This window comes from Ochotona princeps, chromosome 13 (assembly GCF_030435755.1).
Source record: "Ochotona princeps isolate mOchPri1 chromosome 13, mOchPri1.hap1, whole genome shotgun sequence".
NCBI lineage: Eukaryota > Metazoa > Chordata > Mammalia > Lagomorpha > Ochotonidae > Ochotona > Ochotona princeps.
The window spans coordinates 6,425,887-6,441,788 of record NC_080844.1 but is presented as its reverse complement, the minus strand read 5'-3'; the positions used below and the strand labels follow the sequence as shown (position 1 = coordinate 6,441,788).

The 15,902-nt window shown below is 53.1% G+C and overlaps 1 protein-coding gene across 2 annotated transcripts in view; it reads left to right on the top strand.

Annotated features, from left to right (window-relative positions):
• Positions 1-15,902, top strand: part of CHAT (choline O-acetyltransferase) — a 44,981-nt gene that overhangs the window by 5,022 nt on the left and 24,057 nt on the right. For both annotated transcript variants that reach the window (XM_058671400.1, XM_058671399.1), the window contains exons 4-6: positions 1,152-1,205; positions 4,339-4,519; positions 6,511-6,688. In XM_058671400.1, coding sequence (XP_058527383.1) covers positions 1,152-1,205; positions 4,339-4,519; positions 6,511-6,688 — 413 coding nt within the window. The remainder of the gene's footprint in view (positions 1-1,151; positions 1,206-4,338; positions 4,520-6,510; positions 6,689-15,902) is intronic.

Here is a 15,902-nt window from a genome sequence, read left to right as displayed (position 1 = left end):
AGGTCCCCATGGCAGTGCCAACCTGGCTGAGGCCCCTGGTGGCTGGGACACAAGGTCCAGGACTGTTTGAGCTGTGGCGGCTGCCCTCCAGAGCCTGCTTCTAAACAGTCTCCGGTGGGGCTGGAAATGGTCCCTGCCTGGCAGGCGTGGCCGCCAGCAGAGCCTCTGCCATCTGTTGCAATTTCAGAGCTCACTGAGCCGCTGGAAGGGCCTCCAGCAGGCTGATGCCACCGGCGGCCATGCCTGTGACAGGCAGGGCTGGCGAAGGACGTCTCCCTACCCTGGGGGACTCTAACGTGCTCTAGGTGGCTCAGGACTAAATGGGGCAGCTTGCCAGGAGGTGTCAGAGGGAGCAGGGCAGGCCCTGGGGGTCTAAGGAGACAACAGACCCCTACCTATTCTTGTTGATTTAACCTCAGGGGGCAGGGCTCAGCCATGCTGGTGAGACACCCCCCACACACACACAGACCCTATCACAGCCACCCCCAATCTCCTCAACACCAGCCTGCTGAGCTGCTGCCAGCTGGGAGGGAACATGGACAGGCAAATAATATCTGCCAATTAGCCCTCTAAGTGCATCCAAGGAGGCATTTTCTTTGCCATGTAATTAAGCCAGGCGTCATCATCCACGGGTGGTTAAGCCAACGCCTGGGTCCCTGGCACTGCTGCCTGTTCCCCCTCACTCACTCACCTACCTCCTGCCCCACCCACCCCACTCCAGCACTGGCTTTGCTCTTCATCACCACAAAGGGGACCCAGTGACTGGCTTCTCCCAGGGTTGGGGAGACCTGAACTCCAGGGCAACCCAGCTCCATGGTCTTAGCTTCCCAGAAAGAAGTCAGCAGCCAGGCTTGTGGTAGCTGCTCCATGCCCTCCCCTGGCAGCCCGCTTGCCCTCTAGGTGGTTCTAATCTTCCCTTGTTGTTGCTGGAGAGCACCTATTCCCATTTCTTTTTAAAACCACAGGCTTGTGATGGATTCTGACTTGAGGGCGAGATAACAGGTGCCACATGGGATTGAGGCACTCCTGGGACCTGGCGTGTGGTGGTGGCAGCTGGGGAGAGGAGCAGCTAGGAAGGAAGGAAGAGAGGAAGACAGGAGGGCACTGGGCATGGGGGCGGGCAGGGCTGAGCCGCCTCTCCCTCTCTGCAGGTTTGCAGCCAGCCTCATCTCTGGGGTGCTCAGTTACAAAGCCCTGCTGGACAGGTAGGACGGGGCCCCCAACTGGGTTCAGGGAGTGAGGGAATGTTGTGCTCCAGCATGGTTAGCGAACACGTCTCTCCCTCCCTGCTACACTGGGACAGAGAGGACTCTGGGAGTGGGGAACCTTGCCTTTTGCCAGCTCTGGCTGCCTTTTCCTGGGACGTGCACTGTCCTTCCCTGGTCTCTGCAAACCCTCTCACTCCCTGCAAACCTCATGTGCTCCCAGGCAGAGTGGATTCCTTTGTTGGGAGTTCAGAGGACATGGGGAAAAGGGGTTGGGGTCAGCATTTCCACTGCTAGCTCTGTCCCTCGGGAATCTCCCAAGCTCAGTAACTGGGGGTGCCCTGAGGGATGGAGAGAGCTGCACAAACGCAGTGGGGCGGCATGGATTTTCAGGAGGAAAGGCCCTCTCCCGGCCCCACCCAAAGATGTCCTTAATCAACAGGGAGAATGAAAGAGCCTGGAGGTCCTGGGCAAGACAAAAAGATACTGCTGGAATTAGAGAGAAAGGCACAGAGCAGTGCGCCTTGCACAGATGAGGAAGTGAAGATCAGAATGGTTAAGTCACTGGTCTATGGTCACACAGCCAGGGGACGCCAGGGCAAGGAAGGCACAAGAAACTCACTTCACCCTCTGCTGTACCCACTCCAACTCAGCCTTGGGGGCCCAGGCTCAGATCTGCAGCCCCCTAAGAGGCAAAAGATACAAACTTCCCACCAAATCCTCTCCGCCCATCTCCCCGCAAGACCTAAAGGCAGAGTGGCTCAAATTCAGGCCCCAGGGTTAGCCGACTTGACTGTGAATCCGGACACCTGTGGGTGGGTTAAAGCCTGTGGACCTCACCCTCCGAGACCCTGCATGCTGTTGACTTCCTATGCTATTCTCCTAGCTGTCAGGGGCACGACTCTTCCACCTCCCAGGACTCACGCCCCCAGCACATGGCCCCAACTCCGCGTGCAGGAGGTAGCACAAGGCCCCCTGCCACGGTGATAACCCAGCCCTCAGCCAGCCCCGCCCGGGGGGTCTCCCTGCTGCTGCTGCTGGAAAGCCAGTCAAATTTTGAACTCCGTCGGCCCCTGACCCGTCTTACACCTGTCGGTGGGGCACCGTGCAGCCCAGCTGCCTCATCCAAGGTCCTACATGTCACCCAGGCTTGCTCTTTCTTCCTCATCCTTTACCCAATATGCAGAGCGCCCCCACCTGCCCCTGCCCATGGTGGTTCCTCTTCCTCAGCTTCACCTTGTCTCCCTCTTTCCTCCCCTACATGGCCCACTACACTTGCCAATCCCAGCAGTGGCTTCCTTTTTGGGTCTCCCTGACACCCATACAGCCAGAGTCATGAACAAAGCAGAATGAACAGCCAGGCATGCCCAAGGCTGCACCACAGCTCCCTGTCTCACCACCATGGCCACACAGAACCTGTCCTGGCCACCTTCACCCTGCAGCCACTCTTCACCCAGCCCCTTCTGGCTCTCAAACTGTCTCTGCAGAAGGGCTGGTATGTATTGGTTTATTTTCAATATTATGATTTTATTAATTTTTTTAGACTTATGTTTTGATTGGAAAGGCGGATTTACAGAGGAAAAAAGAGAGAGAAAAATCTTCTGTCTGCTAGTTCATTCCCCAAGTGGCCACAATGGCTGGAGCTGATTGGATCTGAACAAGGAGCCAGGAGCTTCTTCCAGGTCTCCCATGCAGGTGCAGGGTCCCAAGGCTTTGAGCTGTCCTGTACTGCTTTCCCAGGCCACAAGCAGGGATGGGACGTGGAGCAGCTGGGATTAGAACCAGCACCCATATGGGATCTTGGCACTTGTAGACCACAGATTAGCCAATTGAACCATCACCCTGACCCCTCAATGTTTTAAACACAACTTGAATTATTAGAGAAACACTACACAGGCATGAACGTGAGACCATATCTTCCATCACATTGCACACGCATTTGTGGATTCAGCATGCATGTTCATGTTTCAGTCCTCACAGCTCATATGACACCTGCTGTTTGCGACAGTTCATCCCACCCTTCAGGGATCTCTCCACTGACCAAACTTCAGGGATCCTGCTCCAGCGACCTCCTTCTGCCCCTGCCACTCCTTCTCTCTAACTCCCGAAGGTTTTCCCATGTATCATCCACTCCCCACCTACATATCCTAGGGCCTTCCCAGTAGGAAAAGGGACTCAGGTCTCATGTTTTGCTCCATCTCAGGTCCCAGGAAGGTGCCAGCAAGCATGGGTTAGTTAAAAGGATGGATGGATGGATGGACGGGTGGTGGGCAGGTGGATGGTGGGTAAAAGGGTACACAGATGGGTACATAGTGAGTAGATAAGTGGAAAGAAGGGCATATGGATAGGTGAGTGGCTGACTGACCAGTGGATACATAGGTGGTAAGGGGAAAGATGGATGGCAGATGGAGGAATGGATAGATAGTGGATGGGGGAGAGATGGATGGATGTGGGTGGCGAGTGGGTAGGTAATGGGTCAGAGTAGATGGATAGATGGTGTATGGATGAATGAATTAGTGGAAGAGTAATGGTTGGATGGATGAGTAGGTGGATGAGTGGATGGGTGAATGAATGGGTTGGGTCCATGGATGGTGAGTAGATGGATGGAATATGGGTATGTGGAGAGGTAAGTGGAGAGGTTGATAGATGAAGAGATGGGTGGGAGGACAGGTGAGAGAGTGGATAGCAGTGAATGAATGGGTGGATGGATGGATGGGTGAGTGAACAGGAGGCAGAGAGGTTGGAAGAATAGGCACACAACATGCTGAGACCACAGTGCAAAGAGACATTGCTGCCTTGAACTTGAGACTTTTAGAAGAGATATAGCAGGGAAAAGAGTTTTCTAAACAGAACACCGAGTGTAGGGGTGGTGTGCAGAGTGCAAGTGGAGGCCAAGTAACCATGATACCTGGAAAAAAAGGTGATATCCAATGCAACACAGGTGTGACGTGGGTTGGCAGAGATGTGAACCAATGCTGGGGCTCTCCACAGGCTCTGGAAGACCTGAGTTCTGTAACTGACACCATGGGGCAGTTCTAGGTGTGTGCCTCAGTTTACCAAATCCCAATCAACAGAACTGGGTTCCAACGGCCTCTCTGCATGGCCACCTGCTTTCCTCCACTGTCACCTGCAGCCACTCCATCCCCACGGACTGTGCCAAGGGCCAGTTGTCCGGACAACCCCTCTGTATGAAGCAGTACTACGGACTCTTCTCTTCCTACCGGCTCCCCGGCCACACCAAGGATACCCTGGTGGCCCAGAAGAGCAGTGTCATGCCAGAACCCGAGCATGTCATTGTAGCCTGCCGTGATCAGGTAAGCCTCCCTTGTCACCGCTGCTGCCCCTGGGCTCCAGGAATGAGAGATGTGTCCTTGTTTACCCCAAGGAGCTCAGCCCATACTCCTAAGGTACACTGGCAGCTGGGGCAGTGTGGCCCCAACGTGGCATCACCTACTCCTGGGTGGTGTCATGTGCTCCTGTCAGTGGGCTTTAAAAACAAGGAGAATCAGCAGTTAGAAGGTGCTGCCTCAGGCCCAGTCCTAGCTCCCCAGCTCCTTGCAATGCATGTACTGGGTCCCCTCTTCCCAGGGACCCTGCACCAGCCCATCGATTTGCTTGCCTGCAGTGCCCCTGGCGGTGGCATCCTTGGAGACCACACAGAGAGAGATGGCCAGAGTGCCAACCAGGCACATGTGGCAGACCATGCTTACCCTGACCCTGACTCTATCTGGGTGGGGGGAGGGGGTCAGCTCCTCCATTTGACAGATGAGGAAGTGGGGTGCTAAGTGGTCTGTCTGGAAGTGGGAAGGACTCTCAGGTCTGGCCTGTGCCCAAGACCCCCTTTGGGCCCAGCATACAACTCAGGGCTTTTCACCTGGTGCCCCAGAGCTAGTACGAGCTCCCGAGGCTTGGGGGACAAGGTGAGTACAAGGGTTCCTGGATACTCTTATCCACAGAAATGTCCTCACAAAGACTGCATGCTGACCAAAAGAGCATGGGGTTTTTTGTTTCCTGGTTCTTTTGGTTTGGTTTTGTTTTTCGGGTGGAAGGCCGTGTTTCCTACTGTCTGTGGGACTTTCAGCAGAGTCACTCTCTTCCCCCCGACCCCCCGCCGAGGTTTGTTTGATAGTTGAATTCAACCTGAGGCTCAGTCAGAATCTCCCTGCCGGGAGTGTCTAGATTCCACCATCACACCCCCCCAGCCCACCTGTCTCTGGCTAGCTGTGAGAAGAAAACGCAGAGCTTTCCGGGTTTTCATTCCAAGGACAAACCCGCCCCTCCTAACCCCAGTCTTGAAGTCACAGAATGACAGCATCCCATGGGTCTCTGCACGTGTGCACACACGTGGACACGGAGATCCTCTTCACACCCGCCTGCCCACCCTCATCAGTCCCTAGTTGGTGATTGGCTTGTTCCCCTCCATCTCCCAGTGTGTTTGAGTGTTTGAGATCCATCCCTAGCTAGCTGGAGCGCTCTGGTTCCTCCTGACACGCTGGCTGTGTGTCCACACTACAAGGACACTAGGCTTTGGCCATCCCCCTTCTGGAGAATGGTGAGGCTCCTCCCCTGGTTGGCCTGCTGCCCACACCCTCACCCAGTCTGCAGTGCACATGCGCATGCTACTTTAAGTTGTGGGCCAAACTGTGCATTTGTAAAAGCTGTTGCTAAGTCACAGGCATTTTCCCCAGCTAATTTTTGCTTTTTAAGATTGATTTATTTTTATTGGAAAGTCAGATTTACAGAGAGGAGGAGAGACAGAGGAAGATCTTCTGTCCGCTAGTTCACTCCCCAAGTGGCCGCAACGGCTGAAACTGAGCCAATCTGAAACCAGGAGCTTCTTCTTCCAGGTCTCCTACATGGGTGTAGGGTCCCAGGGCTTTGGACTGTCCTTGACTGCTTTCCCACGCCACAAGCAGGGAGCTGGATGGGAAATGGAGCATCTGGAATTAGAACCGGCACCCATATGAGATCCTGGCACGTGCAAGGCGAGGACTTTAGCCACTAAGCTACGGTGCTAGGCCCTTCCCCAGCTGGTTTTAATCAGCCCTGCTTTCTGATGATAGCTGTGCCCTCCCGACCCCAACAAATGGCATAGCTAGTTGCGGATGGGGAAAGCAGGACCCACCCAAGCAAGCTTTCCTTTGGCTGCATTTGACATAGCCCTTATGGCTGTCATCAGCATTGTGTTGGTGACTCCAGCGGGGATGTCCCAGAGTCGACACCCTCCCCCACACTGCCCCACCCCAGGAGCATCCCCTGATCCTGCCCACCGGCGAGTGACGCATCCGACCTGTCTGTCCCACAGTTCTTCGTCTTGGATGTTGTCATAAATTTCCGCCGTCTCAGTGAGGGGGATCTGTTCACTCAGTTGAGAAAGATAGTCAAGCTGGCTTCCGGCGAGGACCAGCGCCTGCCTCCCATCGGCCTGCTGACGACAGACGGGAGGAGCGAGTGGGCCGCAGCCAGGACGGCCCTCGTGAAAGGTCAGCGGCTGGACCCAGTGCTCCATGCTCATCTCATGCCCGCCGGGGGCTGGGCACCATGACTCCATCCCCATGGGCCATAACACGGGGAGAACAGGTGCTAGGACCAGATGGCGAGGTGCCTGCGAGCTGACCGTGGCTCTTGTCCCCTCGTGGTTCGACTGCTGGTATCCTAGCTTTTTCTGGGTGACTGGCTAGCACTGGGTAGACTTGGAGTGTAGCGACTTGGAGGGGGAGGAGTGGACTGCAGCTGAGCGGCGGTGGGTCACAGGTGGTCTGGGTCACTGGACAACAGCCAGGTGCATCTGCAGGAGGGCGGCTGGTCATGTCTGTTACTTGATCACTTTTCTTTCAACCTGTTCCTGTAGTTAAGAATGTCACTGTGTATTCCCTTAGTAAAGGCATGGATCTTTCCTCTCTCTCTCTTTTTAAATATTAATTAATTTATTTGAAACTCAGAATCAGAAAAGTCTTCTACCAACTGGTTCACTCCCTAGATGACCACAATAGCTAGAGCTGGGAACCAGGAGCCAGGAGCTTCCTCTAGGTCCATGTGCGTAGCAGGAGCTCAAACACTTGAGCCATCATCAGTTGCCTTCCCAGGCACATCAGCAGGAAGGTTGATTAGAAATGGAGCAGCTGGGAGTCGAACCAGCACCCATGTAGGATGCCAGCAATGGCTGAAGGTGGCACTTACCTTGTTGCATACTATACTGGCCTCACCAGAAATATGCTTGAACACTTTAAATTATATTCTGGAAACTTCTTTTTCAAATTCAAAGCATTTTTAATTCCAGTAGCTGGATGGAAGACTTTCTTTTTTAAAATTTATTTTATTCTATTTGAAAGGCAAAGTAAAAAAAAAAAATTAAAAAAAAGAAAGGCAAAGTGATGGGGCAAGATGGGGATAAGGAGATAGAGGTTTCTTTTTTTATTTTTGAAAAAAAATTATTTTTATTGGAAAGATTTACAGAGAGAAGGAGGCGACACAGAAAGATCTTCCATCCCCTGGTTCACTCCTCAAATGGCTGCAACAGCTGGAGCTGAGCCAATCCAAAGTCAGAAGCTTCTTCCAGGTCTCCCATGTGGGTGCAAGGTTGTAAGGCCTTGGGCCATCTTATACTGCTTTCCCAGGCCACAAGTAGGGAGCTGGACGGGAAGTGGAGCAGCTGGGACCTAAACCAGCATGCATATGAGATCCTGGCATGTGCAAGGAAAGGTTTTAGCTACTAAGCTATTGCACTGAGCTTGAGAGAGGTTTTTCTATCCACTAGTTTACTCCCCAGTTGGCTGGGGATGGGCCACATTGAAGCTGGGAGCCAGGAACTCCATTTGGGTCCCCTATGTGTGTAGTGGGGGCCCAATCACTTGGGCCATCAGCTTCTGCCTTCCTGGGTGATTAACAGGAAACTGGATCAGAAACAGAACAGATGAGAATGAAACTAGTGCTCACATAAGTTGCTGGCATCACAGAGAGCAGCTTAACCCCCTGGTGTTGTTGACGCCACCAGCCCAGGGTGAAGTCCCTGGGATCCTGGCCTACCTTGGACACTCTAGGATGGGTGGTAGAATTTCTACGAGTCTCCCCTCCATCTGCATTTCCCTGGGCCTGGCTGTCCGACTACCTGCAGGCCCGGAATTGATAGGGGTGGCAGGAGTGGGGGTCACAGGAAATGAGGCAGCCCAGGAACCCAAGGGAAAGAGACCAATGGTGGTGGGTAAGGTATGCTACACAGCTATGCAGTGTTTCCCCATATAAGGCTGTGTAGACAGAAGGTGCCAACTAAGGGCTCTGGGCCTTCAAAGAGGGGAGGGAGTTATTTCAATAAAGATTTCTTTTCTTTTCTTTTTTTTTTTTTGTTTTGTTTTTTTAAGAGTCTTTTCGGCTTCTACCCCTCCCCCCCAAAATATGTCTTTATTTGTTGGAAGCAGAGAATCTTCCATCTGATCGGTCACTTCTCCAAATGATTGCAATACCCTGGGCTGGGCCAGGCTGAAGCCAGGAGCCTGGAACTCTGACCAGGTCTCCTAGGAAGGTGGTAGGGGTATAAGCACTTGGGCCATCTCCCAATTCTGGCCCAGGTGCATTCGCAGGGAGCTGGACCAAAAGCAGAGCAGCCAGGATTCCTCACACTGGCATTCCAGTGTGGGATGTATGTGTCACAGGCAGCAGCTCAAATTGCTGTGCCACAACACCAGGCTCCAAACCGGGATTTTGAAAGGCTTGGGTGGAAGACGTAAGAATGGGGCAAAGTTCTGTGGCATGAGCGGGTGGGACAACCTGGAAGATTGGAGGGTGGTGTCTAGGCAAGGGGACTGACCGGATAAAGCTGGGGTCACTCAGCAGGGATACATCTCCCCTGTCTCATGGACCCAGGGTTCTAGAAGGAGCTGCTGGCTCCTTGCGCTGAGCAGAGTTCAGCCCAGCTGCCTCATTCTCAGGCATCCAGGAGCTGCCTCCTGCAGACTGTCTCGGTGGCCAGTTGGCTTGTCTTGCTTGGTGTGGCTCATCTCTTGGCTGGATGCCAATGCTCTTTGCCTCCCTCCACCCATTTTCAATGCCCGGAAGGCTGGGGGTCTCCTCTGTACGGCTGAATATCTGTGCTGTGCCATTGTAGTGGAAGGCCGGTTAGGTTTGTTAAGTGAAAGAATTAAAGGGTAACTCACAATACATGGTCCCGGCTTTGCTTCCTGCTTACTTGTTAATTATTCTGTCGTCTAATTATTGGGCACCTGCTAGATGCTTGGTCCTAAACAGAAGGCTGTGAGGGGACCACAGGGAGTGATGAGAGCTGGCTACTCCAGCCAACTTGACCGCCACAATGGGACATTAATAACTCACCATTAGAAAGTGAGTCAGCTTACTCCCTCCCCCGGAGATCATGGAGAAATCAGACCCTCAGGGGGGAAGAGACAGGCGTCAAAATAATCGCCTCTGCTTCCAGCTTGGTCTCCACTTTATTAGCCGGCCAGGGCCCAGCGACTCCCACCAGGACTGACCAGGATTGCCTGAAGGTCTAAACGCTTGGGCTGCGCTAATCGGAATTAATTTGCTAATGGCGCTTGATCTGGCTTTCTGAATGGAAGCGCCACACAAAGGCGGGTGCCGTGCACCTGCCGGTGAGCAATCACATTAATCCAATTAGCGCTGAGTGCCTGTGTCGCCTGCTGGCTGGCACCCATCCTTTCCAGATGCCTTCCTCACTGGAGTAGCCCCTATCATGGAGGGGGAACACTCAGGGAGCAATTTCAGGACAGCGAGAGACAGTGACAGTGTGAAGGATGGTTCAGCATGAAGGCTGGGTAACGGGGTGTATCTGGCTGGATCGCAAGCACTCAGGAAAGCAGAGCAGTGAGGGAGAGGCCTGGGTTGTTTTCTGCATGAGCCGCTGGGTGCACCCCAGTCCCCTTGGCAGGGTGGGTGCGGGATGGAGCCACCTCGAGTCATGTGAATGGAGCTGTCAGGCTAGATGTATGTGTCTGCTGCTGGAAGGAGAGGTCAGAACAGCGATATAAATTTGAGAACCATCAGCACCTAAATGACATTAAAAGGCACAGGCCTGAATGAGATCATCATCAAGATACAGAAGGACAGGGCGGGCCGCAAGGGTCAAGGGACAAAGTCTAGCAGCTCGGGGGAAGCATAGAAGGAAGACCACCAGGAGACACACCGCCCCCAAGATTCTGAGAGGAAGCAGCGATCAGCCAGCTGGGTGCCATGCCGCTAGGAGCTTGCGAGGCAACAGGACAGAGAGGAGACGTGGGAACTGGCAACTTTAACATTGTCAGCGAGCTTGGCAAGGGCCAGGCTGGAGCCACAGGCAGAACAATGACTGGATGCTGATGGAGATGGGCCAGCATCTCATGGCATAGTTAGTGCGTGGAACTGGCAAGTATAGATGAGTCTTTTTTTTTTTTTTTTTTTGAAAATTTATTTATATGTTTGAAAGGTAGAGTGACAGAGAGGTAGATACACACAGGGGGTAGGGAAAAAGAGAGCAAGAAAAAGAGAGAGATCTTCCATCCATAGGCTCACTCCCCCCAGTGGCCTCCACAGGACTGAGCCAGGCTGAAGTCAGGAGTGTGGGACTCCTTGTAGATCTCCCATGTGGGTACAGGGGCCCCAACACTTGGCCCATCCTCTGCTGCTTTCCCAGGTGCATTAGCAGGGAGTGGTATCAGAAGTGGAGTAGTCAGAGACTCAAACCAGTACTCTAAAGTGGGCTACAGGCATTGCAAAGGGGCAGCTAAACCCACTGCACAACAATGCCAGCCCCTCACTGTCTCTTTGCAAACACAGTAGTTTTAAAAGAAGCAGAAAAACAGGAGAGTTACCAGGCAAGCCAAGGATCAGCAGACATGTTCTGAATAGAATTAGGAGAGGCAAGTGTGTGGTTGTGTGTGCCCAGGTGTATGGAAGGAGTCTGGTAAGTGGAATGACAGGAGAAAGGAGAAAAGTGGGGGTGTGGGATTCTTGCACAAACGGGTAGGAGCGCGAAGCCTCAGAAGCATAAAGCCTAAACTGGTCCAGGGAAAACAGCAAGATAGGCTAGGTAAGGAGAAGTGTTGGTGGGCTCAGCCTCTGTAACACAGCACCCCAGGGCCAGCGGTCTCAACCAGAGCAGTACAGGCTGAAAGGCGAGGGGAAGGGCTGGGAGGGACAGGGCTGTGAGCTCCCAGGGGTCCTCACATGGTCTTCCTTCTGTGCCCAGCTGAACCCTGACCATTGATCACTGTCAGACCAATCCTCCCGTCAGCTCCCGCTACCCATCAGCCCTGTCTCCGAATACACCAGATGTGGTGGCCTGTGATGCCATGTGTCGGGAGGGGGGTGGGTGTAGGACTTCAGCAGGTGCAGCCCAGGCCACTCAGCAGGGGAGTGAGTGGCAGACAGAGGATAGGAGGTAGGGGTGGGGGAGATGGAAAGGGGTTGGGAGCAGTCTGTGAACCCAAAGTCCAGCAGGTGGGGATGCTTGGCTCAGAGACAGCAGCAGTGTTGGAGCCAGCAGGTGTTGGATCTGCTCTGGGGAGTGACTGCAAAGATGGGGCTGTCCAAGGGGATTGAGGGAAGATGTGGGTGGGTTCCGGTTACCAGCAGGGGCAGGGATGTGAAGGAAGCAGGGGATGCAGGAGGAGCCCCAGATCGGAGTGGCAAGGAAAGAGGGCATGGCGGCCGTGGGAAATGGAGTCTGGCAGCCCTGGCTGCAAAGGTAGGTGGCGAGGAGGGGTTGTTTGCCCAGAAGCAGGAGAGGAGACCCGGCCCTGGGGAATGTGAGATGGTTACAGACAGGAGAGCTCCTTGGTGAGAAGAGGAGGTGAGCAGAACGCTGTGTGCAGAATGGGTGAGCCATGCGGTAGAACTGGCATGTGCGATGAAGGGCCAAGGAAGGAAGCAAAAAGAGGGAAGGGGTCCTGTGTCCACTGAGGGGATGTACGCAGTGGGGGAAGCGCACAGGGAAGATCGGCACCTGCCCCTCCCTGCTCTGGGTGTGGTCGTTGGAACTGGTTTCCCTGTGGCCCACAGCAGGGTCCTGATGAACTTCCTGCTGTGGGCCAAGCTGTGTGAAGGGCATCTCCAGACCCCAACCCTCTTAGCTAAAGCCATGAGGCCTCCCCCTCTGTCCATGGCATCTGGCTGTTACAGGAGCCCAGGCAGCCCATGAGCTCAGGCCAGGTGCCCTCCTGGACGCCCAGGACACACAGGCGTCCACTAAAGAAGCCTTTCAGACAGATCCCCCACCCCTCCTGCCCAGACAGTGGAGGCTGTCCCAGCACCCCGTCTGGCCTCTCTTGTCGTGGCCCAGGAGGGCTTCCGCCATCCCAAGAGGAACTTGATGCTACAGCTAGGTGGGCTAAGGTTAGAGTGACTCAGCCCTGGCTGCAGCCCCGGGGTGACTGCTGACGTCAGAGTTGTCTAGAGCATTCCTTCAGATGGAAAGCAAAGCAGGTTCTTGGGCCCCAGTGATTTTCCAGTAGGGTAGGAGCTGGGCGCAGCCATCTATTTTTAAGTGTTGTGGCGTTTGCAAGCACACAGCCCAGACTGGAACCCACATGGGTGTCGGTGTCTGCCATGCACCAAGCTGTCCTTCCTGACCCAGTCGTTGTCCTGGTGTCTTCCTGAAGCCAGGCCAGCGGCAGGGCTGGGGTGGGGGGTCACCTGTCTGGGCAGAGGGGGAGGAAGCAGTGTCTCCGCTGGTCTGCAGCCCTCACACTGGGAGGAGTCGCTGGTGAGGCCAGGGCGTACATCTCCCCACGGGGAGCTGCTGAAGACAGCAACGGGGGGCCTCAGCATGTCTCTCCCCACCCAGCCACAAAGCTGTGGCCTCCCTGAACCCAGAAGGAGCCAACCCCGTAATCCTGGTCTGGAAATTTAATTAGACATTCGGCCTGAGTCTGGAAGACTACAGAGCTTGTCAATTTGTAGGAAAAAATGATGGCCGGCCTGGAGCGGCCCCCCAAGCCCGCACTGGCTTTCCTGGGCGCTGCATGGAGATCCTGTGAACAGACCTTGGAGGCAGATGTTCTGCGCTCACACAGCCCCGCCAAGATGCATCCCCAGCAGCCAATTAGAGCTGGGCCACTGCTCCCGAGGAGGGACTGGACAGAAGGCAGCTGTGGTTCACGGAAGGCCGTGGTCATGGTTTACAAGGACCTCTCAGGATGGCAGCGTGGGGCTGTTTAAGTAATTGTCATCCAGAGCTGGGTAGGTCTGCTGATGTTAAAACCAATTACGCATTAGCACTAACAGCCTCTCTGATTTAATTGGCCCAGAAGTCCTCGCTGCGCTCCTCGAGGCCGCTTGCCAGTTTCCTTCTCCAGGGAGGGACTGGAGGCCACTGCCTCCCTCCCACACTGGAAGCATGAAGGCCTCTGTGGGCCACAGTGTCCAGACTGGACAGGCGGGTGGTTCAGGGCAAGAGGCTTAACCTTGGCCTGTCCCCACCCCCATCTCGGGGCTGTCTGGGCTCTGGGATGGAGATGGCAGCCGCCCTGTGGGGAGAGGATGAGGGGCCGGGCTGTGAACAGATGGCTGGCTGCCCGCTGCATGGAGGGTGTTGGCCAAATGGTAGCTCTGATTTGATTTGGGGAAACACTCTGGGGATGCTTTGCCCAAGGTCCACAGCATCCCTGGAAAAAGCCGGTGAACTTGGAGATGGGTAGCTGCCGCATGCATGGGCACCTCCCATGCAGTCAGAGAAAGCAGCCCCCTGGATGTTCAGGCTGCTTGAATTCCTTGGGTGGGATCCTGACCCTGGGTGCTGTTTTGCTCACCTCTGCTGTTCTACATGCGCTGGGCTCTGTGTGCATACACACCAGGCATCTGTCTCCTTCCACCTCTTCCAGTCCCAGTCTCCCTGGCCCTTAACTTGCCATGTCAGGCACAGCACTACCATGTTGAGGGTACCAGGCCAATGGCAGGTGTTTCTCTCCCTGCTGTCCTACTCCTCATTCTGGAAAGGAACATTCTAGACAGCCCCAGCACTCGTGGGAACCCAGGAAGAACAGCATTTATTGGATTTGTTGGTTCTTGAGGGTTTTTTTGTTGCTATTGTTTGCTTTTTTTTTTTTTTTTAAACTAGATTAAGCTTATTGGGAACTCAATTTGAATCTTTTGTATGGGTGACAGGGGCCCTGCTACTTGGCCATCACTGCTGCTCCTAGGGTCTACACTAGCAGGAAGCTGGAATTGGGAACTGGAATTAGGACTGAAACCCAGGTACTCTGATGGGGGACAGAGTTGTCCCAAACACCAGTCCCTGATTGACTTTTACATTCCAAACCATCTTAACCTCCTTGAAATAGGCCCCACTTGGTCATGTTCTTTATATACATATATATCTGCTAATACATTGTTCGGTATTTTCACACCCATATTCTTGGGGAATATTGATTGTAGCTGCTTTAAAAAAAAAAAAATAAGGTTTATTCTATTCAAAAGGCAAATACATTGTAACAGCTAGGCCTGAACCAGGCCAAAGCCACGAGCCAGGAAATCAACCCTGATTTCCCACATCAGTCACAGGAAACCCAGTACCTGGGCCATCCTCTGCTGTCTCCCCAGGCACTTTGGCAGGACGCTGCATCCCGGAGCAGCCAGGACTCAAACCAGCCTGCTAGCGTGGGATGCAGCGTCACAAGTGCCAGTTTAATCCACCATGACACCGTACCAGCCCTTGTGTGGGTTAATGTTGGTTTTCTGCACCGCGTTCGTCTTGTTTGGCTATTTGTGGATTCATAAACCACGTTAGGAGGTATTGTGTCCTCTTACATTTTCTGAAATAAATGTGTAGAGGTGGGATTAATTCTTCATTCAATGTTCAGTGAAATCCTTCATTGAAATTTGGGCCTGGAGATTTCTTCTGGGGAAGCTTTAAGTTTGCAAATTCAATTTCCTTCATAGTTCTAGGACTATTTGAATGGTCTAGTTCATGTTCAGCTTGTGTGGTAGCTAATAATTCGTAAGGATTGGCCCATTTCATTTCAGTTGCCAGTGTTTTGTGTGTCGAGCTGATCACAAAGCTCTTTTTTCTGTTCCGTGTGTCTACAGGGTCCACAATGACATATTCTGCCTCATTCCTGGTGTGGCTCCTTGTGTCCTGTTTCACTCACTTGCGCTCTCTCTCTCTCTCTCTCTCTCTCTCTCTCTCTCTCTCGTTAGTCTTTCCATAGACTTGTCTCTTAAAAGCGCCGGCTTCCTTCTCATGGAGCATCTTTTTGGTCCTGTTTTTGGTTTTGTTAGTCTGAGCTTTTTATTCTGTCCCCTCTCCTGCTTGGCTTTATCCTGTTGTTTGCTTTTCTACATTGTTATTCTGAGATCTTCCGTCTTGTAAACATTTAGTGCCATCAGTCTCCCGCTCACCAGTACCATGGCTGGATCTCACAGACTTTGAGGTCATCTACTTTAGTCTTCAGCTATGTCAGCGTATTTTTAAAATGTGTCTTAAGCATTCTGCTGTGACCTATGGGTTATTTAAAAGTGTGTTCTTTAACTTCCAGAAGCTTGGAAATGTCCCTGTCATTTCTCTGTTACTGATTTCTATTTTGATCGTAGTGTTGTCTGGAAATACATTTTGTATCATTTCAATTATTTTAATTTTTTAAAAGATTTATTTATTTTTATTGGAAAGATTTACAGAGAGAAGGAGAGACAGAGAAAGATCTTCCATCCACTGGTTCACTCCTCACATGGCAACAACAGCTGGAACTGATCTAA